The 27,473-nt window shown below is 29.9% G+C and overlaps 3 protein-coding genes across 14 annotated transcripts in view; 2 read left to right on the top strand and 1 right to left on the bottom strand.

Moving 5' to 3' along the window:
* LOC141538177 (uncharacterized) overlaps nt 1-27,473 on the bottom strand; it is a 123,005-nt gene that overhangs the window by 66,050 nt on the left and 29,482 nt on the right. Inside the window, exons 2-3 of one of the 2 annotated variants that reach the window (XM_074259534.1) lie at nt 8,597-9,719; nt 7,092-7,493 (exon numbers count right to left, since the gene is read on the bottom strand). In XM_074259534.1, coding sequence (XP_074115635.1) covers nt 7,461-7,493; nt 8,597-8,893 — 330 coding nt within the window. In that variant the 5' untranslated portion in view covers nt 8,894-9,719 and the 3' untranslated portion in view covers nt 7,092-7,460. Of the gene's footprint in view, nt 1-7,091; nt 7,494-8,596; nt 10,307-27,473 lie in introns of those variants that run through there. The other variant, XM_074259535.1, reaches the window with a different exon arrangement.
* LOC141538175 (uncharacterized) lies at nt 1,219-23,120 on the top strand. Of its 11 annotated transcripts, none has more exons than XM_074259533.1 (6): nt 1,219-1,245; nt 1,440-1,597; nt 22,133-22,230; nt 22,297-22,332; nt 22,608-22,812; nt 22,906-23,120. In XM_074259533.1, the coding sequence occupies exons 3-6, from the start codon at nt 22,177-22,179 to the stop codon at nt 23,106-23,108; spliced, it is 498 nt and encodes a 165-aa protein (XP_074115634.1). In that variant the 5' UTR covers nt 1,219-1,245; nt 1,440-1,597; nt 22,133-22,176; the 3' UTR covers nt 23,109-23,120. The 11 variants fall into 11 exon arrangements, 6 of the variants coding, with proteins under 6 accessions (XP_074115634.1, XP_074115633.1, XP_074115632.1 ...); XM_074259532.1 differs by lacking the exon at nt 1,219-1,245 and adding an exon at nt 1,278-1,302; XM_074259531.1 differs by lacking the exons at nt 1,219-1,245; nt 1,440-1,597 and adding exons at nt 20,518-21,222; nt 21,388-21,889.
* LOC141538174 (uncharacterized) lies at nt 23,474-24,289 on the top strand. Its single transcript, XM_074259527.1, has 2 exons — nt 23,474-23,693; nt 23,751-24,289. Exons 1-2 carry the CDS (start codon nt 23,481-23,483, stop codon nt 24,150-24,152), a joined length of 615 nt encoding a protein of 204 aa, XP_074115628.1. The 5' UTR covers nt 23,474-23,480; the 3' UTR covers nt 24,153-24,289.

The following is a 27,473-nucleotide window of genomic DNA, read 5'->3' as shown; positions in this document are numbered from 1 at the left end:
TCGAAAATTCTTGAGGTTCAAGGAAAAATTTACGAGTTTGTTTGTCTACCTTTCGGTCTTTGCACGTGTCCATTGACATTCACCAAGCTGATGAAACCAGTGATTAATTATCTTCCATTGAAAGGGCTCCTGTCCGTAGTATATCTGGATGATTTTTTATGTTTAAGTCATTCAGTTCCAGAGTGCAGGGAAAACCTAGGTCAGACAATCGAGTTACTCGAAAGGCTGGGTTTTATTGTGAATTTTGAAAAGTCCAAATTGGAGCCTCATAGAAGATGCAGATATTTAGGTTTTATGTTAGATTCTTCTAAGATGAGAGTGGAGCTCCCGGGAGATAAGAAAGTCGTAATAGAAAAACAGCAGTTGAGTACAGCTTGTTACACTGCAGATCGTTTGAGAAAGCAAAGATCCGAGCCTTAGAGAAGAGTGGGGGTTGTTTTGATGCTGTCATGGTGATACCAAAATCTACTCGTAGGGACTGGGATTGGTGGTTAAAAACTTTGCCAAATGCCAGTAAAAAGGTGAGAAATAATCAATACGAGAGAACAGTCTACTCAGATGCATTGTTGTCTGGATAGGGTGCCTTTTACGAGGGCGAAAGCGCCAATGGGTTATGGAGACAGGAAGAAAGAATGCTTCACATTAATCACCTGGAACTCAAAGCAGCCCTAATAGCTTTGAAGTGTTTTGCGGCGGATTTAAGAGACACTGATATTTTAATTAGGGTGGACAATACAACAACGATGGCGTATATCAATAGAATGGGTGGAGTTCGCTATGCTGAACTTCATAAATTAGCGTGTGAGCTATGGGATTGGTGTGAGGACCGAAAATTATGGATTTACGCCTCATATATCCCGTCTAAAGAAAACGTAGAGGCAGATCGATCATCAAGGATCGATAATTCAGACGCGGAGTGGGAATTAGCGGACTACGCATTTGAAAAAATCGTTAAAAGATTTGGGAAGTTAGAAATCGACTTATTCGCTTCTCGAATCAACACTAAATACAGGGTCTATTGTTCATGGAAAAGAGTGTAACGGAGTACACGAAACCTTCTTTATCCGGTGAAGGTCTTCGATCCGAGCTAAAATTATCGACCAATTCCCCAGGGCGCTGTGCTTCGAAGTACTCGCGCCAATAGTCTTATGCTAGTAAGTAAGTCCCCAAGAGGGTAGTGCCGGCGCTAAGAGAGAGAGAGAGTGGGGCAGACAGAGCCAAGAAGAAACGAACCAACAAATTTTGGTAAGTTTTATTGTGTTCGAACGATCGAAGAATCGACATCGCAAACATCTCATTCAGGTAAATATTTCTATTCTATTGTTTCTTGTGGAACGGGGCGATAAATTTTAGTTAAATTTAATGCTTGCTAGGCCCAATGCCAGCTCGCTTAAGTTAATTAATCTAAGAAATATTCTAATACCAATTTCGTGTTCCAGAATAAAATATTTCCTGAGGATTAAGTTACGAAGTGGCGATTCAGGACCGTGCTGCCAATAAGACCTCACCGAGGAGAACATCAGGGAAAAACGAAAAACTTGGGAGTAAAAGCGTCGAGGGATTTTGAGAAAGAAAAAAAAACCCAAGAAGATTCCAGGTACAATAAATATGTCTAAATAGATTCTCGGTGAAGCGGCATCAGCCAGGCCTTATGTCGGCTGGAGGTTATCGCCATTTCGCGTTCGATTACAATCATTAGTTTTTAAATAAAAGTTTAATTAATTAATCTTGCCAAAATTTAAGCAATTGGTTTAGTCAATAATTAAGCACTCGTTACTTGAACTAAAGTCTGAATAAAAGACCGAATAAAGTTAAGAATAAATTTAAGAACAAGTCAGAAATGAAATAACTAAATATTTAATTAATAATACCAGGAATTATTTCGGGTTATTAATTAAACACGTAGGCAGAGTCGGGATTAATCTTACTAGGAATTATTTCAGTTTGTTAATTCATGATTTTGGTGTCACGTGAAAGTTTCTCTCTGAAAATTGAGTTTAAGTAAAATCAGTTAATTTTGTGTCAATTAAAATCATTAAAATAGTTCAGTAAAATATTTTAGTAAAATCATCAGAAGTTAAAATTAATTAAAATCACCATAAATAATTTGGAACAATTTTAGGTTGTGTGAAATAAAATAGAAGTAAAATTAGAATCATAAAATAATCGTTAAAATTAATTGTTAAAATCATTTAGATAAAAGTAGAAAATAAATCAGTTGTAAATTTCACTTGAAGAAAAATTCAACAAAAGTTGGGAGAGGGTCCGCCATCTTGTTTCGAGCTAAAACGCTGAGTAAAGGACGTACAAGGTCGAGACTAAAAAATCTCAAGGCGTTGTAAGGTGAAATATAATCCTCAAAATTAAAATAAAATAAATTTCAAGTTTCAAACAACACAAAAGTAAAATAAAGTAATTTAGCAAAAATAAAATAAACTCAGTTATTCAGAGACAAGTAAAATAATTTAGTTAAAATTGAGTGAAATAAAACCAATTGTCAATTTCTTAATTCAGAGAATAAAACTATATAAATTAATTAATTAACTCTGACAAATAATTTCGACAAGATTAAAACAATTCAAGTAAATAAAATAAATTACAGAATTCGGCAAAATGCTATTCGAAGAAAACAATTAATAAAATGAAACTAAATTAATTTTAAGGAAATTAATTAAAGTAATCAAGTAAAATTTTATAATAAAATATGGCGTAATAAAATCGACAATAGTAAAATAAATTTGTAAGAATACTAGGACGTAGCGAATATTTTGTCGGCAGATTATTAAGACCTCTGTCATCAAATTTTAATCTATTAATACGAGATACGAAGACTTCTTAGTATTAAATATTTATTGTTGTATTATTAAGACCACGGCAGTAAATTAGTTAAGAATTTTAATAAGAAAATTAATCGCTATAGGAATTTGGATTGGGAATGAATGGAAAATTTATTCAAAAGAAAATTTAATAATTGAAATTTAATTTGAAAATTTTTTATGAGGCTATAAAAACTGCGTTGAATGCCGCCAACCGCGTGATAATCAGTTGATTCATTAAAAACTTACTGCGGTTTGAAAATTAAAAAAATAGTGTTTTCTGCCCTCCGGCCGGAAAGTGGCAACTTTCTGGCCGCTGCGCTAAATGAAGTTGCCACATTCCGGCTACGTCGAGCAGAAAAATAGTATACACACCTTGGCCAGTAAAAAGTAAAGCCTCAGACCACATGTTTGTCAACCTCGGCTTCGCCTCGGCCAACAATTACATGTGATCTGAGACTTTTCTTATTTTACTGGCCTAGGTATGTAATATACTATTTATCAAACTTCAATCGAAGAGCTTAAAAGCATAGAAAAGCGATCTCTTTGAGCTCGGAGAGTAAATAACTAATAATTTTGCTAGCTAAATTTAAAAAAAAATTTTTTTTTCAAGAGAATAACTAGATTTTCGAGCTCGAAATTGTATTTTAAACTTGAAGAGTTACAAACCTTGCCATAGAAAAGTTTTTGATCGTTTTGAACTTGAATATAACATCAAGTTCCAGGAATAGCTTGCCTAGTGAACCATATCCAAAATTTTTGAATTGTTACATTAAAAAAAAAATTTTTAATTATATAACTTTAACGACAATTTTGGAGAAAAGCCTCTCAAAATTTTACACCTATTTTTGGCAACAAAATTTTTTTGTTATGGAACAAAGTCACTTTGTTACAGCAACAAAATAATTTTGTTATTATAACACGATGAGCAAAGTAACGGCAAAACAATTATTTTATTATTTTGACAAAATGATTTTGTTAGGACAATAGATTAATCTTGTGACGTAATGAACTGGTTTATTATTACAACTTGACTGGTTTTTGTTGAAAGAACTAATGGATTTGTAGCTAAGAAAAGTAAAAAAAAATTTATTTCAGAACTTAACACCTTAAACTTAACTCTCACAGAGATAATTTAGCGATTACGCTCCGCCTGTTGAAGATTTTCAAATTACCTTTGCTGGAAAACTACCTATCGGTACATATGACTATATCAAGGCTGATCCAGGCATATTAAGTTAGATCCGGATTTATCAATCTATATGTTTTAATATTGTTAATTTTTCTTAGTATAGACTTTATAAAATGAAAATCTTTGTTTAATAAATCTTACTCGAAAGTTAAAAAATAAGCGTTTAATGTCCGCAGGAATTTGATTAGACCTAATACCTTATTCATTTTAACTGCGGCCCTAATCGGATTTGCTTTAATAATGCACTACTAATCTGCTCAAGCTTTGTATTAATTATGCAAGCTTCCATGCTTTTTTATGGAAATTCGAATTACGGCTCGGCTTGGACTAGAATTTAATCGCTCATAAATAGAAAAAGCTTCAAAGTTTCATGCGTTAAATTAACGTCGATTTTTATTGAAACCTGAAGGGTACTTTTTGTAAAATAATAAAAACTATCATATCACATAAAACTCAATGTTAAACCCTAAAAATTTAAAAGCTCAATTATTTTTTTACAAGTTCTCTTGAACTTATTGAAAATTCAGTAGGTGTGCGCACTTAAGCATTAAAACTAGTTTCAAAATTAAACGATGAGCATGAAAAGAAAATAAAAATATATTTCTAATAGAGTATTTACTTGGGTGATAATAAAATTAAGAAATAAAGTCTAAAACCTCAAAAGTTTGGAAAAAAACGGATGAATCCGAATGATTTAAAATGCGCACAATTATCCCACGTGACGTTACTATTTCAATTAAATCATTTTTACTAGTTTGATTTTCAATATCTATTACCATCCATGTTCTTTTCATCCATCACAGTAAGACTAATAAACTATTCATAATCTTCGGTGATATTCCTCTTAAAATTTATCTATAAAAAAAGCTCTACCACACATTATCAACCAGCTTATTACCTGGAATTATTGACATGATCTCAACTGATAGCCGAGAACGTCCAGAAGGTATAACTACGGACGTTATTCAATTATACCTGAAGTATTATCGATTGTCGGAGGATAAAAATGGTTTTGTTCTACGGGACATGTTTTAAGAGATATATGATCGAGAATAGAAGCCTTTAAAATTTCCTATCAGATAGAAGAGCACAATGCGGTCGGTAGTAATGACTGCAGAACAGTGAACATATGGTACAAGCAATAGCGCAATAATAGCCACTGCTAATGATGAAGATGGAATGATAATGTTATATTACAAGCTGGTCATACTTGAGGCAGTTAGTGTCTGGTTTTGTTGTTTTGATGCAGGCATTCACTGTGCTCGAACAAAATGATCCAATAGTGAATGAGAGAACGATCCACGAAATATTGTTTCAAGAGCTTTCTGAGCAATTATTACGCTTGCGGATGTATATAAAGGGGAAGCTCCGTCGGGTCTAAACGATTAGTGGTCATTGTTAGAGGATGTATTAGTGGAGAAGGAAAGTGGCATCGACGGGTTTGAGAGGGATCCGGGGTAGGAAGGGTTGATGCTATTGCTAGCACTGATGATGATGATGATGATGATGATGATGATGATGTTGGTGATGATGATTCAGAGAATAGTTGAGAACGAACTATAGCAGTTGGTGTGGCCTGCGGCTCAGCACAACGAGAAGTGGGCTTTGCTGCTTGCCAGTACTACAACCCACCTACATCTGCCTAACGATCTAAAGTGAGCTACTGACCTGAGCTTTTACTTCCATTGAATTTCATCGAGTATGTTCATACATCACTTAACTCCAGAATGTTTTAAAAAGCTTTTGAATTCAACTGGTTTTATGATTTGCTTTTTTAGATGTGTTCATTCACGCGTCTTGACGTTTTGATGACTACTACGTGAATTGCGATGCGATAAATTGAGACCGGAAAGAATGATTTGCCCCTGAGTTGCTCCGTTCAGAGCGATGTTGATAGTGATGTGATGAGGAAGATAATTGATCGGGGTTAATCATGACCTACATTTGGTGTTAGGTTGTAGGGTAAGTATCTATATCCTTTTAAGCTTAATGAGATAAGTGATTCCGGTTTGGTATATCAATATGATTATTTATTTTTTACAATAACGATTGATTGATTGGTGAATATAGGCAATTAGATTGATCTTGCTTGATTACATATTGTAATACTTGTAATATTTGCAGGTATTTTTGAAACTTTTCAACACGTCTGAGTTCAGAGATCTTAAAACCCTAATTATCTATTCCAAAGTAAATGTTGGTAAGAAAAATTTCAGATGTGATCATATATAGCTACACGAAAAAAATAAGATTTAACTGGTTTCCATGTCGGATGGAAACCAGTTCCATCTGTAGTAAAAAAATGTACAGATGGTAACTACTTCTATGTAGATTGTAGTGGGGACAATCTTCGTTGCACTGAGTTTAACGAAGATTGTTTCCACTACAATCTACATAGAAGTAGTTATCATCTGTATATTCTTTCACTATGGATGGAATTAGGTTCCATCCAATATGGAAATCAGTTAAATCTTGATAGAGAAAAAAACATGATTCATTTGATTCAACTATTTTTTATTTCTTCTGAATATGATTACGGATACTAACAAGTATAATTATATAAAAATTGGTTTAGTAATTAATCGAATCAAAAATCATTGAGAGAAAGGCTTCTTAGGAGAGTTCAAAAAATAAGTTTTATTTTAAAACTTAAGAAATTAGACTTAACTCTCTAGTAACGCTACGATTTATCGATCGTGTGCTCTCTATTATAAGTTTTCAATACTCATTTTGGTCGGAGAATTATATGGACATATGTGACAGGCATATTAGACTACATATGGTCATATCTGAACATATCAAGATAAACATGACCATTTCAAAAATTTTTCGGAAAAGTGCCTTAAGAAGTGGGAAAACTTTGGAATTTTATACAAATTTTATTTTAACTATTAGTAACTTTTAAAAAAAGGGAATAATCAAAAAATTAAAGAAGACCTTTTTTATAGTAGATCCTTCAATTATTTATAAAATTTTTTGTTTATCAATGCAACATATTTATTTCTTGTAGAAAAAAAACATTGATGTTAAAAAGTTAAAAACTCCAAAGTTATTTTCCTCACCTCCGGGCGGAAAGCGTCGACTTACGTTCCGCTGCGCTGAAAGATGTTGCTATTTTCCGCCTCCGTCGAGGAGAAAAATAGTGTACACACTAGGGTGCTTCGTTTGAGACGACTATTGTTTTTTCCTTACTCCATTAACGCAGTATTGTTCTCAACATATAAAAAAAATTTCTCACAAAAAATAAGCTCTTAATTTTAATTCTAAGTACTCGCTGAATGAATTTGAAAATTTACAATTTAATTAACACGTAAATTTATATTTTTATTTTTCAATTATCTACAGGGTGATTCAGAATGACCTTCACAGCGGGAAACTGTAGATAGAGGAGACGATTCTATGAATAAAGTTCCTTAGTCGCTTTTCGATATTCTCAATAGTTTTTGAGTTATTCAAAATGTAAATTGACCAATCACAGACAAGCTCTAGAAATTAAAAATAAAAAAGAATAATAAATAAGTTAAGTAATACTGCCACAGCAGACTTCAAGTTAAATGATATTTATTTAATTTGAAAAGTTCGATTTCTCACAGAAAAAAAAAAACAAAACATGCAATTACAACCTAGAACGTATTTGTATATATTTTTTTATCTTTTCCTTTTCACAGAAAACATTATTGATTTAAGATGATGCAATTATTAAAAATATAACTTCCGGAGAATTGACAAAATAAATTATGTATTTTTAAATACGTCTCGCTGGATATCTCGCTGGACGTCTCGCCGGACATCTCGCTGGCCGTCTCGCTGAGAGTCTCGCAAATATGCTATGACGTATTCGAGATATTGTTCTACTTAATTTATATTTTTTAATGATCTTAAAATTTATGAAAAAGTTTATAGCAATTTTAAAAAAGATTTTTAAAAATTTTTAAATTAAAAAAAAATTTTTTTTTAATTTTAAAAAAAATTTTATCTTTTGGAAATTTCTAAGTAATAATTTTGAAATGATTTTGAAAGGTTTTCTAAATTTCCCGTTATTTAATAATTTTGTACAAATGTGTTATGTAAAGAAATATTGCTAATATGTAAATATATTTGTATGAAATAGATGCCTGACGAAGCCATGATCCATGGCGAAACGTCGCTGAATTGAAAATAAAATAACATAAAAAGAAATTGATCCGTAATAACCTGAATCACCTACTTATTTAGTTACATATAATCTAAGACATTCTGTACTTTACTGCCCTCGATATGTAATATACTATTTACGAGAAGTCTAACATTATTTTGCTAAAATTTAATGCAAAAACTAAAAGATTTTTTTGGTTCGATAGTGTTTCAGACCAAAAATGAAAACGTAAAAGGTGGTTGCAAAAACAAACTAAAATTTGGAAAATAAAAGACACTAAAGACTTGAAAGTATGAAAATCTATAAATAACAAAAACTTTACTTTCTAAAATTATACCAAAATGAATAATTTCCTTAAAAAAATATTAATTTTCAAAACAGGTAAGTAAAAATTTCTGTTTCATAACAAAAAAAAAAAATGATATGTAAAAGCCAAATTATAAAATAACTTACAATATCTTCCAGTCTCGAGCATCCATTTTTAGCCATGCAGACCAGGGCGACGACAACACCACCGCCGAACATCAGTATCATAAACACTGCTAACCTCCATCCGTGGTCCCGCTGCGGTATGAGTCTTTTAGCAGACGAAAGTCCCGCCACTTCAGTGGTCGTAATACCAAGCCTTGTGGCTTTCAGCAAAGTACTTTTCAGTCTCTTGGACGCCTTTTCGCAAGCCATTTTGCTCGAATTGCTCGCACTACGCGAAACAAATTTAGTTTTCACGTGAATATGATCCATTGCCGTCATTTATCAATGTTTGCTTCCCACTCCGTCAGACATTAATGTATTAGCTTATCGCATTACTCAATATCACGTTTGACAGTCGATCATTCTAGCGTATTTATCTAGTCTTTCGTTAAAAAAAAAAAAAAAAAAAAGAAAAGAAAAGAAAAAAAGAAAACTATTATTTACTTTTATTAACGCGGTCGTTACTGCTGCCGCCGCCTGGCAGTAGCGTCACTGTACTAACCCGGGGAAGTTAAACTAGTAAATTTTTTCCCTGGCGTTTAATTGTCGTAGTGCTTTCACACAATTCACCAGAGCGCATTTTTGCTGTGACCAATTTTCTAGTGTCCAACATTTGTACACCATTTTTATCTTTATTTTTATTTCTATTTCAGCAAGTATCTCACTCCTTCTTTTGGAACTGCATCACCATTGCTATCACCGACGCCGGAGCTTCGTATGAGTTTTTCGCGTATATAATAAAAAAGAGGCGAAACAGCGAGTGCGTACGAGTGAGAAAATCGAGTGAAATAAAAAGAGAAATTACGAGTGGGATGAGTATTTGTATTTGTACGTCTGTGAGTTAAAAATAAAATACGCGAAGTATTAAAGTGGGTACTTGCAATCTGCAACTGTGAAAATTTTTAGGATTCGAATACCCGCACCAATTCTTCGATGCTAAACCACTTTTTCGAGATACCTTGATTTTTCGCGGTCGATCGGTATCCTATTCAACATTGCGTTTAAATTAAAACTTGCTTCGATTGTCGGTTTTGTTGATTAATCCACAGTTTTGGTCCACCGAATTGACAGCAATAATAAAAACAGGCTTTTCAAGTGGTTTTATCTGTAAAAAAAAAAAATATCAAAAAATTTTAGAGTTATGGAAATCAAAACGGGGGTGGAACGAAAATATTTATTTTTTAAATTAACTTTGGATAAAAAAATTAAAATTTTTTGTAGTTTATGAAATTGAGTGCTTAGAAAAATTTTTAAGGAGTTTTTCAAAACCTAAAAATATGATCCAAATTTGATATTTTGAACGTAAGGCAGGATGTCTTAAAATTTTGCAATTTTGCCAGAGATTGATATTTAAAAATTGAGAGCTGAAATTCTTCATTTTCTACTCAATCAATAAGAAATAAGATTTTCTTAAACTTGAGAAGATTCTATCTCCTTCTACAAGGAACATAGGGAGAAACGTAGTTCACATTATTTCAATAAAATTGAACAATGTCAGAAAAAAGGTGAAGAGAAGACGTGCCTTATAATTTTTTGATAAAATTACTTTTTCAAAAGTTATTCGAGGTTAAAGTGTAGCCCGTCTTAAATTGTCATATCGGGTAAAATTATTTTCAATTAGATAAAAATTTTCTATCTTTTCTAAATAGATAGAATATATAATTTTCACTGTATTATAACCAAAAATTAAAATCAAAATAAAAACCGTTTATGAATTTGCAATTAAAATTTGTAACTTCGAAAATTATTACTGATTATCATCACAACTGCCTAAACTATTTCATAATTTTTTATTATTTAGAATAAGTTAATTTTTGGAGCAAATTAGAAATTTTTATTAGAATGATAATAATTTCACCGAAAACCTAAAAATTCACAATACATGTCCAAATTTAATCATAACTAACTTTTAAACGAGTATATTCATTAAAAATCACAAGAGATGTTTCTAGTAGATCTATCCCTAATTAAAAATACTGATTGAAAAGAATTGAGAAGCAGTCGCTCCATGCAAACTGTATATCTATATATACAAACAGAAAAATTGAAATTATTCAAAAGAATTCGAATTTCATCATTTTTAATTCTTTTCAATCAATGTTTTTAAACAGGGATCTATTATTAACGAAAAATATTTATCAAGCTTTTAGAATGCGATAGAAAACTCTAAATTTTGAAAAAAGTTTTTCCCTTGCTTATTGCATAAGGAATGGAAATTTACAACAAATTGCTATATTAGCTGAGTGATAACAAATCATATTTTTGTTGTTGTAATACAAAATTGCTAGTTTGTATTACAAGTGTTGTGGTTGGAATATCTAAATCTTTTTGTTTGAATAACAAATCAATTTTGCTATGGCAACAAGTAAATTTAATTATGACACTAAATTCAGCTAAGTAATGGTAAAAAAAAAAAAAAAAAACAATAATAATAACCATTAAAATAATCATTGAAATAATCGTATACTTTAACCTAGTTAAATAATTTTTTTTAAATCAATTTCAACACTAATGAAAAATTTTGCTAGATGAATTACTTTATCGTTACATACAGATAGTTTTGAATCAACACTAAATTTGTGCAAGAAAAATCATTAACACAATTTTTTGTGTTCAACGTGACAAAAAAATATTTATTTTACAAGTAATTTATTGCTATGATCAAGCATATTTGTGACTAGAAAATACATTTTTTTGTATTACCATATTTTGCTATTCCAACAAAATTATTATCGTTAGTGTAGAAATGTAAGCGCAATAATAACAACCTTTGACATCAAATTAATTGATATTAATGTCTTAAATTACACACTATAAACGATAGCGTCATGAATAAAATATGTCCATCATAATATCGTAGGATCGCTGTAGAACCGCTTGGTCATGATATCCATCATTAATATATAGTCAGACTGAAAAATAAAAAGAACTTCGAATATATTTAAATATCAACATGTCACTGTTATATGATATATTATCCAAAGACATTATATCTGCGTGATTCCTGAAATAGCATTAACATACTGGGTGAACCGATATGCACCCATATATAAATTTTCTATGTCACCCTAAAATATCACCGAAGGATTGTGGAATGTGTAATAATAGATGATAACTCGTGACGGAAGAAGAGATAAAATTAAATCAATTCCTTCTTTTTTTTTTTTTTTTTTTTTTTTTTTTCAAATAATTTACATTTATACAAACTGACGAGATTATAAAAATAAATCGACGAGTCTAACGCTACCAAATCTGGACTGTTAAATCTAACGATCGGTTTTTTGTTAATTCGTACAAAATTAGTCCGGTGGACTTAACTTGTTAAGCGCTCACTGTATATACCTAACACTATATATTTGCGGCCATCGACGTGACCACTATTTTCTTATCGGTTATCTCGTTAACACTCTGCGGTCAGATAACGAGCTAGAATAATTGCCTAGGTAATAATTAGTCAGAGAAAATCGAGAGAATAAAATTATTTAAAAGATAGTTATTACGGCTGACTAATGTGCGCTTTATCTACTTGTTTTTTTTTTTTTTTTTATATTCTAATTTCATTTAGAGCATTATTTTTTACTATAAATGGAAAAATTGAAAATATTTTTTATTTCTTTTTTAACTTCCCGCTAAGAAAATTGAAAATTTTCAAAAATCGAAAAGTTATTGGTTTTACCCCGTTTTTCCGAATCGCCGCTAATGCAGTCAAAATCGATTGATTCATTCGTGAGTTATCGTTGATGAAATAAATCTGAAACAAGTGCTTTTCGGAATTACTCCGAAATTCCTAGATCGATCAAATTAAACTTGTAGATTTTTCATGAGGTTAAAAAACTGCGTCGAATGCTACCAAACGCGTAGAAATCAGTTCATTCATCCAAAAGTTATTGCGGTTTCGAAATTTGAAAAATAGTGTTTTATCAAATTTCTATCAGACTTTTGAGCTCGAAGATCTCAAAAGCATACAGAAGCTATTAAGCTATTAATAAAGCATACAAAAGCTATTATTTTTAAGAAGGTCCACCTTTACAAACATGGAATGTGAGTGTTATCCATTCATGTTTGTAAATTAAAATAAAATAAATTTAATAAAAAATTTTATTTGATAAAAAAAAATTAACATTAAAAAAAATTTCTTAAACAAAATAAAATTTGCTTTAAACCGTAAGATGAACGGCGTAGTTCTTAAGAAGGTCCACCTTTACAAACATGAAATGTGAGTGTTATCCATACATGTTTTTAAATTAAAATAAAATTAATTTAATAAAAAAAAAAAAAAAAAATAATTTAAAAAAAAAATTTCTTAAACAAAATAAAAAATTTCTTTAAGCTCGGAAAGTTCAAAATAATACACAAATTGTATTTTTGAGCTCAAAGAGCTCAAAAACGTCATAAGTCCAATTTCAAGCGTTTAGGTATGGAATTGGCGGGAAATTGTAGAGACGGCCTTCAGGATCAACCGTTTTCCTAATTTTTTTAAGAAGGGTCAAGGTTATGAATTCACGAAAATTTTACAAGTTTTTGCATTCAATAGTTATTGTGCAAAGAAACAGTGAAAATATCAATTTTTGAATATTTTTAAGAATTCAAATTGCTGACCTATACTATTTAATTAAAAAAAAAAAAGTATGCAAATTGAAGCTTATTTCATAAGCTTTCAGATGCAATTCACATAAATTTAATAGAATTTTACGTTTAGTTGTTATTGCGCCAAAAAAAGTAAAAGTTATAATTTCTGAAAAATTAGAATTATTATCATTTCTTAACCACTTAAGATAAGAAAAAAAAATAAGCAAGCAAATTGAAGCTTATTCATTAAGCTTTCAAATGCAATTTACAGAAATGTGACAGAATATCCCGTTCAATTGTTATTGCGCGGAAAAACTAGAAGTGAACATTTTCGCGATTTTTTAGGCAATTTTAATACAAAAATTGTTTATATTAATAAATTAAATTAAACAAAAATTGTTTATATTACGTTCAATGAAAATTCTAAGTTATCATTATTATTAAAAATTTCAAGTAACTATTAAAAATGTTTAGTTGTTATCGTTTACATATTTTAAGACTGAATAGTAAATTGAAATTAATTTTTTTTTGTTTTTTTTTTGTTTAATGTACATCTTTTGTTCATCTTTTCTATAGCAGAAAAGTTGATTGTTTTTTTTCCAAGTACAAAAAACAAAGAAGGTTATAAGTTATTATAAATGAAGGATGAATTATTATGACGTTAATTAGACATTCGTTCCTACTAACACGTTAACTCGGCGTTGCTAATGGTCGAGTATTAAGCATAGAAAAAAAATAAGCTGGTGAGTTAATAAAACGAACACCAATGCTGTGTGGGAGTGTAATTTATTTTCTATCTTACTTATTATTTTTATTGTGGCAAATAAATCTCGTTAGTTATTTTTTGTAGCCTTTTTAAAAATACTAATTGCCATTTATTTATGTTTTGATAAATAATAAAATAATCTTTTAATTATTACGCTCCATTCAATTTCAACGTCAAAATCGTCTTTGTCTATGTCAAGGTATTACAGAATCATGCTTACATAATAGAAGAAAATTAAAAAATAATTAATTTTTAGTATTTTAGTCAATATCAATATAAATTTTAGTTCTACTGAAGAAACAAAAAACTAATAATTCATCAACATCATAAAAAACTCATTTAAGACTATTTTAAAACGATTTTTCAGGATAAAACCAGGACATCGATTGCACAAGTTCTTTTAAAAAATTTATAGTAGAATTTATAAATCATATGGTAAAGGGTATCGATAGATAAATCTCAAAAGAAATGACTTTAAGCTTCGGCGAATTTTTTTCAGCGACTATATTTATTCATAGCTGGTGATAGCGTCTTGTAGAAGGTCACAAAGTGACCTCTTGTGTCTCGTTTTCTTCCTCTTATCCTTCTTGGTCTAGTTCCTGGTCTTGGTCTCACGCTCGATCTCAGTAACTCAAATACAGTACAGGGTCTTTCGCTTTTCCGGTGTTCCTCATAAACTTCCGCTTCTATTTCTGGTGGAACAAACTTTTCCAAAAGTCCGATCTGATAAAGATAGTGTCTAGTATGTCACCAAGAAAAACTACATCAAATGCCGGGAAGTAACCTCTTTGAAGATCAAACTTTACTTAAATATTTACTCACTTTTTTTTATCTTTCATTGTTTTTTGTTAACGTTGTCCTGCTTATCATTTTTATTGTACAAGTAATCGATTAATGTCAAACTTTATTTTTTCTTTACCGAGTACTTTTTTAGCTCTGTACTTGACAGATGAACATCGTATTAAATACTATGAATTTTTTTTAGTAAAAATATTGATGACATATTATAAAAGTTTGTGTGGAAAGTTATTTTCTTCTTTTATGTTTTCAAAAGATATAAGAAGACATGATTTATTTTATACTGTCTTGGTGTCAGTTTTATAATGAGATGAAACTGTTTTTCATTTCTACCAAGGCGATCAGATTAGTCTGACAAATTTTTATTTTGTAAGAAACGTATGATGAGATAAAATATAAAAGGGGATATTACGTGATTTATTTAAAGAAATTCATAATACAGGAAAAATTATTCTATTGAAGCCAGGCATACTCGGTTTCCATATCTGCTTTTGAAAAAATTTTCTGATATGACTTAATATGCACATATATAATTTTTATTCAACCATATATGCCTTGCTATGCTCTGGACATTAGAGGTATCAAGGTGTCTTAAAACACACATGGCCATATATGTCCTAAGATGGTCATATACGTCTTTATATGGCCATATATGATCCTAACATGGTCATATATGTCCTAATATGGCCGTATATATCCTAATATGGCCATATATGTCCTAACATGGTCATTTATGTCCTAATACGGCCATATATATCCTAATTTGGCCATATATGTCCTAATATGGCCGTATATTTCCTAACATGGTCATATGTATATGATCCTATATGTATGGCCTAATATGGCGTACTGTGATCATATGTGACTATATATGTCCTGATATGATCATATTTGTCTTACTTTGGCCATTTATTTCTTAGTAAGGCCATAGATAGCCTCATATGGCTATAGACGATCTTATACGGTCAATTTTTCTACGAAGTAGTAAATGGACACAAAATATTCAATATTACCTTAAATGGACACTCCAAGTGTTTCATAAAATTTTTTTACGACAAAACTAAGAAACTATTACAAATAATAAAGATACGATTATCGATCGGTTTTATTTAAATTTGTTTGTTTGAGTGTCAATTTGCATTGGTAATCGTGATTTACGCACACAAGTAATTGGCACTACGTGAAGTGATGCGATAATGCTAGAATTAACGAACAGTCATTAACTGACAGAGATAACAAACACCTGAATTTTACTATTTAATATACTTGAATGTTACAAAATTTTTTTTATAGGAGAATTTTTTTTTATCTTTTTTTTTGTTAGACTCAATTTTATTGTTTTTTAATGTTGAAGTAAAAAAATTTAATTTTGAAACGAAATATTAAAATTCAAGAAAAATTTTATTTATTGAGTTAATTTTATTACTGAGTTAATTTTTTAAAAACTAAAAATTATAAGTTAAAAGCTCAAAATAATTTGAAATAAGAATGTACGAACAATTTTTCAGTAAAAATAATGTGAACTCGAATATTTTTAAATAAATTAATGTTATTAATTTTTTCTCTCACTTAGCTTGTCACAAATAGTGAAAAAGCAAATTATCACGTGTTCAGTATAAATGCAATCCAATTGTAGATTATAGAGACAGAAATAATTGTAATACGAACGCCACTCACGATATTACAGAGAAGTCTAATGAGATTACTAGGTTACTTACTGGAACAGGGTGTATAGCAAATGGCATGTTCAGATAAATATAAACAGCTACTAATATGAGTTTCAGTAGATGAAACAGATTTCAGTCAGACGATATAAAAGTCAACTGTTCTGCCTGAAGCGTAGATGGATAGGGAGTGGAGTATTATTGGACATACGATGTGTCATACAATCTCTTCAACGGACAAGAACCAACGATTTTTAATTATCAATTCCTCTATTTATTATTATTTTTTTTTTTTTTTTTTTAAGTTGACGTGATGAGATACGAAAGTACATGATAAACAGTGACGTAAAATTAAATTGTTTGATCAACGGTATTTGATACAAAGTTGTGTGATTATGAATTGGTGTCAAAGTTTGTGTGCAAGGAAATATAATTGTATGTTAAAAGTAACCAAGATCATCAATATATATATATATATATATATATATATATATATATATATATATATATATATATATATAGGAGACTTTCAACAGATATAGTCACTCATCACGATATCTCTGGAACTATAAGACCTAGAGACTTGAAATTTGGCAAGAATATTTCTTTCGCTGAGTAGAGGTCAGCTAAGAACAGATTTTACGAAATTTCACCCACAAGGGGAGTTGCGGGCGCGTTAACAATGAAAAATTCCCGTTTTCAAACTATAACTCGTATCGACTTCAAAAAAATTTTTTTTTAATTGGCATAAAATTAAAATGATGTAGCGATTCACTTTTTCATCGATTTTCCTTTTCCGCATTTTAATTTTCTTAGTCACAAATTAATTGAATAAAATAAAATTTCTTTTTTCAAAAATTTTTGAATTTTTTTTTTTCAGAAATTTTAGATTTTTTTTTCTTTTTTCTCGAATTTATCCCACAGAAAAAAAAATTAAATTGATTCAAGAGAAAAATTCTTGAACCAAGAATATAATTTTGGAGAGGATAATTGTCTTGAATCAAGACGAAAAATTCTTGAATCAAGTAAAATTTCCTTAAATCAAGAATTTTTCTACTCAAATCAAGAATATTAAGCTCTTCAAAATTAAATACTTGATTCAAGAACATTTTTTTTTCTGTGCAAGTTACTAATACAAAGTGAAGAGAAAAATGAAAAAAAAATTTTTTTCATTTTTGATAATAATCATGACTTTTTCAGAGCGAAATTTTTGCTACTTTAATTTTTTTCAAAAATTTAATCAAGCGGGAAAAAAACGGTTGGCTGGATTAAATTAAAACTTCGTACGGTTTTTGTGGGAATATTGAATAGTAAAACGCACACTCAATATTAGTTGTTTTCGCCATATTTTTGATTGGGCGCTTAATTTTCCAAAAAACCACAAAAAGCCCAATTTTGGGTGCTTTTTCAAATTCATGTAATGATTGAAAAAAAATTTTTTTTTCAAAAATTAATAGCCAATCCTTGTAGAGAATTTATTCAAGTTTTTAAAACCAACCTCAAAATTTCTGTGCGATCATTGGTTGCTGAGATATTGGTAATCAAAGACAAAATGATCTTTTTCCATTCAAACACCGATATCTCAGTGAGAAATGCTTGTATTGAGATTTTTAAAAATTTAAATTAAAGCTGAATAACTAAGCTATTTAGTCTATATAAAGATTAAATCAAAAAAATTTTTTCTACGTCCGTAGATTAAAAAAAAGAAAACCAAAATAATTTTGAAAATTTATTTTTCGATGGTTTTCTTAAGATTACTCGAAAACAATTTCGAAAAAAAATTTTTCAAACTCAGATCCGAAAACTAGACACTTAGAGCTACAATTTGCTTTTTTTTTGCTGTACGACCATTTTTGTGTAAGTTACAGCCTGTTGAAAATTCTTCAAAAATTTGGATTTTTTTCTTGCTCTCTTAATTTTTGTAAGAAGTGTATGACCATGCCAGATCAGGCATGAATTGACCTGATTAGGCCTTGTAAGACATAGTCATTTATTATCCCCGCTCATGCATGATCAGGTCTGAAAGCCCATTATATATAGACTGTTTATAATCGTTCTGACATCCCGGGTCAAAAAATTTGAACGTTTTTTAATCTAAATAATCTGTATTTGAACTTGACAATCGGTTTTTGTACTTTAATGAATAGTTAAAAATATTTTTAGTCGGTTTTTGATCTGTTTAAACTGTTTTTATACTATTCCGTGAATTTTGATTTGTTTTTCGTCTACTATCTTGTGTAATACTTGTATTACGGAAGATTAAAACAAGACTAATTATGGAACTTGGAAAAAATTTTTCGTTAAAATTTTATCAGAACAAAACAAGACCAAAACTCATACTTAGAATAATTTATTAGACGTAACTTGCAAGTTAAAAAATTATGTTTTGTTTTGCTCGTACAAAATTTTAGCGAAGAATTTTTCTAACAATAACTATATTGCTCTAATATTTATTGAAGTGAATACGGTGTGGGAGTGACTAAATTTTGGAGTCCTTACTAAAAACATTTTTTTCATGTTGAAGTTCTAAAGCAATAGAATAAGTAGTTATTTAAACAATTTGATATTTTCGGAGCGTAATTAGAGTCTTCTACGTACAATCTTGAGGAAACAGACCAATTATTTCTTTCTGATAACTATTTATCATGCAAAAAAACAATTTGTTAAATTTTCAACCATAAAATCAGGAAAATTATAATTAAAAAATCACTACGTTTGATACATAACTATTATGCTTTATTTAAATAACTTTCGCAACAAATAGAACATTTTTTACATGTAATGGATCAAATATATACATTGCAAAGTTATGAACTTTGAACTTTTGTGTGAAAAAAATTTTCAAGAACCTTGAACTTTTACATGAAATATATAAAAAATATATTTGTATGATCGCAGGTAATTAAATGATAATTAGTATTTGCTAAATTTTATTCACGCTCATGACTGTTGATTCGACATCCTAAAAATAGTTTATTATCATCGTAGACACAATAACACATGCTTATTAAATTTTCAACAAGAATTGAGCCGATGTTATCTGTTACTTTACACTCATACAAGTAAGGAAGCTCAAATCCATCCCCGTCAAACGTAAATTTAACATTATCCTTGATCTCAATTAAGTTTATAATGGCGAAATGTAATCCGTTACATAAGCATTTATTGCCAGAACAATCGCAACCAGAAATTTGAGCAAAATACAGAATTTCTGCAAAATGAAGTGTTTCTTCTGATTTATATTGAACAAATGATGAATTTGTCTTTACTGAACGACTGTATGATGTTGCAGTGTAGAGTAAACCATTCTTGAGCAAACGGAAGTATTTTCTGACAGTGAAATTGTTATTCACGCCATTATTTAAAATGTTTAACACTGCCTGGTCGTTTACTGGATCATAAATTTTATAAACTCCAATACTTTGAGCATCATTGAATGACTCGCAGATTTTAAACTGTTTCTTCTGACGTAAAACGAAATTTCGAAGTAATCCTTCCGGTAAATTTTCGGCTTTTGTATTAAATCTTAAGTATTGCCAATGTCCATTCATAATTTGTGTTTCAACATTTGTAGTCCCCACGATGGTCCAAAATTTTTCACATCATTTGGTAAATGGCGAAATTGGTGAATATTGATGCTAACAAATCTTACTCCGTATAAAATTTCATAATAATCGACGAATTTTTCAAGTAATCCAGCAGCTACTTCAATGTCTTCATATAAAACGACATCTTTATTCAACAAAGATATTGCGAAAACAAATAATAAATAATGATTGTAATATTCTGTCTTCATGAATAATTATATCTTCGATATCCTGCCTTACTATTTCTTCACCTGCGTGTCTATGGATTTCTTTGTCTGTCTCTTCCATTATCTCTTCTTCTTGACCTTCGTCATTATCATTTAAAGGAAGTATGATTTCAAAATTATCATTATCTTTTGAAGTAGACGGAATCACCGAATCTAAAAACCTGAAAAAAAATTTTTTTTTATTTCTAAATAAATCAACGGAAATAATTACAACAGTACACATATTTAATTTTAATCGCCGGTAACGAGTTACAGTAGAATCTCTCTTTATTTGATCTCTCTCTGTATTTTACCACATTCTTTTTCTGTATTTGACTCTTTTACATAGCTCTTACAAGTAATAGTCAAATAGAGAGAAAGATCGTATACTTGCAAGCCAAATAAAGAAAAATTCTACGGCCATCCTCATTTATAACTAACCTACCTGTTTTTTTTGTTTATATTTTCATCTGATATTTTTTCGACACCATTATTTGTACACGATGATTTTTCTTCGTTTGACAATTTTATACGCTTGAGAAATTTACTTTTACCACTTCTACTCAAATCATCAAATTGTTTTCTCATTTTAACTAAATCAAGTAATATTTATTAATTCAAACTAGAGATGCGGACAAATGATAAAGTGATTTAATAATAATATGTAAGTGCGTGTGTAAGTCAATGTGTTAAAAAAAAAACACTGTGATAACTCACGTAAGTATATCTGTATACCACGTATCGCTAAGCGCGCTTTTGTTTATTAAGTCAACCTTACCAACAAGCTGTCAAGTATACTTTTTTGTAAACATTCATTTTGAAATAAATTTAATAATTTAATCCAATATGTCAAAGAAATATGCATTAGTTTATTGGATAGAATCAAAAATTATTCAAACTTTGGAGACTGCTGAAATTCCAATCGCATCAAGATACGATGGAGCAACAGTGAGATTAAAAAGCCAAGACAATAAAAATAAATCTAAATATTACGACGCTCGAATTGTACGGATCAGTAGTAAGTTTTATCCTAACTTATTTAGAATTATTATTTGGGGTTGATTGCAAAATAATTAATCCAATTTTTTTATTTTACTTAAAAAATTTATTTATCGTTAATTCGTCCTTTACAATAATCTATTATCTTTTGTGATGAATAAAAAACTTTAATTAAACACAATAGGTGATGTAACGGAGCTCGATGAATTGGAGGTAGATGAAGAAACGAATCAAGTAATCGATCGTTCACAGAAGGCATTTTCCAAAAAAGTTTTGGCGTCAAGAGTTTTACTTAAGGAAGAGAAGAAGGAGTCTGAGAAGCAAAAAAATTCAGTTGAGAAGATGCGTGAAGATAATATATTGAAAAGTAAATCGTTTTTAACAGAAGAACCCAAATCGAAAAGGAGTAAATCATCAAAATCTCTAAAAGACGGTACTATTTACATCGGTACTTCATTAAAAAATGGCAGTAACAAGAGAGGTCGTCCGAAAAATACTTCATCTGTGATTCCATCAACGTCATCTGCCAATACCGACGCGCAAAGATCCAGAAAACTCAAAGTACTGAGATTTCTTTAAGCTCGGACGCGATAGATATCGGAGCAGGAGATAATGAAGAATCAATAATTGATCGAGAAGAAATAATTGATGATATATCACCAAAAATGTTTGGTTCATACCTGGTGGTTTGTATACTTCATTTTTTCTCATGATAATATTCAATTGATTTAATTTTTCACAAAACAATTTATCATGTGAAATTTTTCCAATTTATTTTTTAATGAATTATCATATAAATAGTTTTATAGTTTCTAATATTTTTAACAATAATTAGTAATTCCAGAATGTAAATTAAAAAAATATAAATAATTTTTTATTTGATATTCAAATAAACAAATTATTATTATTCTATATTATTGTTTTGACAGTTATACCTGAGATTTTTGCTTTTCACAAGTCTCCTGTAGCATCGATGGAGTATTCTTTGGATCCTGGGCGTCAAGATCTTCTTACAAAAATAACAAAAGTATAAATTATGTATTTTTTCAGACAGTTAAAACTTATTAATTTTTTTACTTTATTAATTTTACAGCTGACCAAAGAAATTTTAACAAATTCTTCAAATAAGGTAAAATATAAACTCTTCACAAATTACATTTTTCAAATTATTAAACTCTATTAAATATACTTATCCTAGTTTATTAATTCTACACAGTAAAAAATTTTGCATCATTGCGTCGATAAACTTAGCGTTAAAAATTTTTGTGTTAAATATTTAACACTTTTATGTGTAAATTTTACATTTATTCTGTTAAATCAACACAAAAAAGTGTTAAATATTTAGCATAAAATTTTTTGACGCAATGACGCAAAATTTTTTACTGTGTATTTTCTCTTATACAGGTAGAAATATTTCCAAATACTGGTTGTTATCTTCCCAAATCTATTATGACCAGTATCGATCTTCTCAATTCGCAAGAAAGTGACTGGAAGAAACATGTCACTAATATTCTGGTCCAAATGTTTGGAGACAAATTGAAATTCATATCGGTAAAAGGTTACAAAGGAAATATAGCTTTGCATCCCAAAATTCGGCGAGCCCTATTTAGTAATTAATTCATTAATACATTAAACTTATAATTATTTTTACTTAAAAATTATCTTTTAATAATTCAAGTATTAATGCAAATTGTTTTTTCAGACTTAATTAATGATAAAGCGGATCCTCAAATTTCGTTACAGGCATTTAATTTAGCCATTAATAAAGCCTGCACCAATAGGAAGACGAGTTCGACCAAAGTTTCAACTATTGTTGACGACAAAAAAGAGGACGATGATGATAAAGACGATGATGATGAAGATGAACAAAATTTCAACAGAAGTTTGACAAATTTAAAGGATTAAAAATGTGACTAAAAAAATGAAGAATTTTTGGGGGATAAATGTCAAAGTGACCAGACGAACAACTTACCACCGACTGAGCTGGACAATTCTTTACATCTTGACCGATCACAGACCACATTACTTGATACAAATAACTCAATATTTCCTTCAAGTACAAATGAAACTACTGTAGAAGTAGACATTCCTTTAAGGAACAGCAGTCATGAGCAATCAACAATTACATTAATATGTTCAAAGTCAATTGTTCAACACCAGCCAGCAGTTGAATCAACAATCACTCCGATTCATTCCAACACTCAGAATCAATTAAATAATACTCCAATAGTTTCATCTAGTAACTGTAGTTCGTACCCTCAGCAACATTCAACCACGATGACAACAATCAGTGGAACTCACTCCGATGCTTACGTTCAAAGTCAACCAACAAATATACCAGCAACTGCTTCCTCTTACGCAAATCCATATTATCAATCACAATCAACAGTTATATCAGCAACAGCTCCTATTTACCCTCATAACGAGTTTCAGCGACAAATAACAAGTACACCATCAGTTTCATCCGCCTACGCAAATCAATATTCTCAGGTAAATTCAATCGTTTTATTATTAATTACTTTTACTAACCACAATCTATCATTACAGAACCAATTGAGCACTACAACTGTCAACTCATATTCGTACCCTCAACAACAGTCAACAGTTGTATCAACAAACAGCCTAACTTATTTGAGTTCACATATTCAGAACCAATCTACTACTACTACACCTGCCGCAAGCTTACATTCCTTCTCTCAGAACCAGTCAAAAGATACTTCAATCGGCGTGACTCGCTTTGATTCTTACTACCAGAATAACCAACAAATGAATGGGCTAAACGTTCCGACTTACAATCATCCGCACTTTTACAACCAACCCCAACAAACTTTTGCAGGATATTATGGTGGACCTCAGTGGTATCAACCTCAACAAAGCTTTGTTCCAAATTATCAACATCAATCCTATCAACACCAACAAAATTTCAGTCAGAATTATCACAATCAATAATCATAAAAGATAATTTGATTTAATTTATTACTCTAATAATTATATCATAATTACATATTATCGTTGTATCAATTTTTGATTTTTCCAATCATTTTATTAATGTCTTAATGTTTTCTCGTTTGATTTGATTAATTTAATTCAATAAATAATCTATTTTTACCTGAATGGAACTATTTTATTATTATTATTATTATTTACCATTTTTTTAATCTGTTTTTGATCTAAATGCGATAAAAACCGACTAAAAAATAATACAAATTAAGTCTGATTTTAATCTAAAGAAGACTAAAAACCGATCAAATGTAGCCATAAAAAACCTGAAATTGGTCTGAAATATGAATAATACGGGCAAAAACCGACAAGATTTATATGTAAATTAAATACTAATTATTTAATTAGTATAACTAAAATCAACTAAAAATTATTAAAAACTGTCGTGAATTCAAAAACAGATTAATGTTTTTGACCCGGGATGAATAGGCATGATCATGTTTAATTTTAAGCCTGATCATACATGAACAAACATGTTCAGGTTTAATTTCAGGCCTGATCATAAATGATAGGCATGGTTAGGAATGATAATTTTTTTCCGAAAAAATGAGTAGTTTTACTAACAAATCAGTTTGTTAAGTCACAAAATTAATCTGTTGTACTCATAAAATTGTTAGAATAACAAAATTGTTTTGTTAAATTAACTAAAAGATTCTGCTATGATAACAAGCCTATAGTAACATATAAATTGCTAATGATAACCTAGACTGTATTATCATAACATGTGATTTGTAATCCTTATTCTAACATATTCATTTGTTTTCACAACATGTCTTATGTTGTCCCAACAAACTTTTATTGCGTGCGTCAGTAGATACTATAAAAGATAAGCTTTTATACGAAGAAACTGAGGGTATTGTCCGCAACTGTTTATGGAATAGAACTATACCAGTGTAAAGACTGTAATAGCGATGTGACAAAGTTGATATGTCATTGCAGCCTTCTGTAGAAGCTTACCGCCCTCTATTGATTTGTAGAAACAATTATGTGCAGTATCGTTATCATTACTAACAAGTACTTCTTGGAAAGAGACAAGCCTTGTTTCAATAAATATTATTATTACACTAAGATAAAAAATTTCTTTTAAAGAAGCAGGCGTTGTGACAAGAAATTAATTTGTTGAAAATTCTCAACAATTTTATTTCTTAGCTGAAGAAATATTTATCCAAAATTGTTTTTTTCCAAATCTAAGAAATTTTTGTTTAACGAGAAAATTACTGTGAGAAGATTTTTTATTTATTCAGCTTAGAAATAGGATTGTTGAAAATATCCGACAAATTTATTTTTCATCACAACGTTGCTTACTTTTTCAAAATAAATTTTTTCTCTCAGGGTACCGCGAAGAATTAGTTCACAATAACTTTAAAAGTCCACGGATCCGAAGGAAAAAATTTTAAAGATTGATAAGTTTTGAAACATTGACTCTACCTTAAAAAGTTGAGAGTAAATTATTAACAGCAGAGCCGACTAACATGGAGAAAATCCAATTTGAATTTCCACATACACAAAATAAAAACTCATTAGTTTACATTAACAGTAACGCATTAATATAAGCTCTGTAACAGAGGCCTGAATATTGAAGTCACGGAATCAAGTGTTATAGGATTGTTACCTTGATGATTATTAAGCGTCGATATCATTTAATAAACGTTTAAAATTGTAGTACAATTGAAGAATCATTCTGAAAATTTTCAAAAAAATACGTAAAATTGACGAAAAATTACATAAATGCACTATTTTCAAATTTCTGTTTATTTCTAAGATGTCCCAAAATTGTCCCAAATTGTGTCACGTTTGGACGTTCCAAACTTGGGACATTTTTGGGACAATTTTTTTTCACACGGGTTTTAACTCCCGAAAATTACATAAAACCATATCGGTTGCTTGGATTTTTTAATATTTTGATTTTACATCTTTTTGTAAAGAAAAAAAAATTTTGTTTTTCTTAAAAATCTTATAAACGTGGACTTGGCGCGATTTTTTACAGTGAAACTGATTTTGTTCGAATTTTATTTTTCAAATGTGGCCATCTTAAAAAATTTCCTTACACGACATGAATTTCAAAACTATCTAACTTTGAAGACGAATAAGTTATTGATTTTTTCTTTCCCGACTCAAGTTTTCAGTAAACTTTTCTTGATTTAAGGTGGTTATTCTAACTATTTCCGTGATAATGTCCGCGCGCGTGTACATCAGCAAAATGATTAACTTTAGATATAGAGTCCCTGTGTTGAATCGACACGTTCTGGGCTCGTACTCATGAATTTCAAAACAAGTTTTGCATTTAAATTTCGTTCAATTTCATGGTTGATTAGCTGAAGTTCTTTATAGACAAGTTTCTCATAAATCGAAGTCCAAATTGAATTTTTTTTTATTGAAATTGGGTTTTTAAACTGTCTTTAAGTATACTGAAATTTGATCTGTACTTTGTACTATGTTGCTACTTTCACTTCGCTGTGATGATGAATTCGAAACTAAGTAAATTCTAATATTAGCTAAGTAATAAAAACAAAATAACTCTGTTGTAAAAACAAACAGGTATTATACTATATAATACAGTTACGAGGGGTAACTGTGCGCCGCGGGTAAATGTGCGCAACCCCTTTATTTATGAGAGAGAGAAGTTTGTGATAGGTGTAGACAAATTAAAGGTGGCTGGTGAAAAAGTAGCTCATGCAAGAAAAGCCCATATGGTACCATTCGTTTCCTTGAAAAAGAAAATATTAAGACTCTGGTGCCGAAAACGAAAAATTTGCTGTCGTGACAAAGATTGTCACACTGTACTGCAGATGGTAAACAAAGTAAATTCATTTTTCTTAACTTCCCGCAAAGAAAATTGAAAATTTTCAAAAAAAGGCAAGTTATTGATTTCGATCCGATTTTCAAAAGTCGAGTTTTCATCGGATAAACCTCTTGGATAGACCGATTTTATCGCGGTTGACGGCATTCAAAAAGACTTCACCAAACTTAGATTTTAATTACAGTTTGGGTTGATTCGGATGTATAGATTTTGAGAAATCTCAAAAAATCTATGAAAAAAAAATTTTTTAAATATGGTTTTTTTGAAATAACTTTTGAACGACTTGACCCATTAATTCCAAAAACTGATCAGCTCTTAACATAAAAAAAAAAAAAAAACACATTGATCGCCGCCAGTTAAAATCGGTCCATTCGTTCGTGAGTTATCGTTGACGAAAGAAAATCGAAAAAAGTGTTTTTTCGGAATTATTTCAAAATCCTGAGCTTGATCAATTTCATCTTGAAGATTCT

This window comes from Cotesia typhae, unplaced genomic scaffold (assembly GCF_013202065.1).
Source record: "Cotesia typhae breed Kobodo isofemale line unplaced genomic scaffold, CoteBio_Ctyphae contig_20, whole genome shotgun sequence".
In the NCBI taxonomy this organism is placed as follows: Eukaryota; Metazoa; Arthropoda; class Insecta; order Hymenoptera; family Braconidae; genus Cotesia; species Cotesia typhae.
Note: the sequence above shows the minus strand (reverse complement) of the source record. Positions and strands in the feature narration are given on the sequence as shown.

Coding starts and splice junctions, on each gene's coding strand:
- LOC141538174 (XM_074259527.1), top strand. CDS start 23,481: ATGACAACAATCAGTGGAACTCACTCCGATGCTTACGTTCAAAGTCAA. Junction 23,694..23,750: donor ACGCAAATCAATATTCTCAG/GTAAATTCAATC, acceptor CTATCATTACAG/AACCAATTGAGCACTACAAC.
- LOC141538175 (XM_074259528.1), top strand. CDS start 21,051: ATGTCAAAGAAATATGCATTAGTTTATTGGATAGAATCAAAAATTATT. Junction 21,223..21,387: donor TCGAATTGTACGGATCAGTA/GTAAGTTTTATC, acceptor TAAACACAATAG/GTGATGTAACGGAGCTCGAT.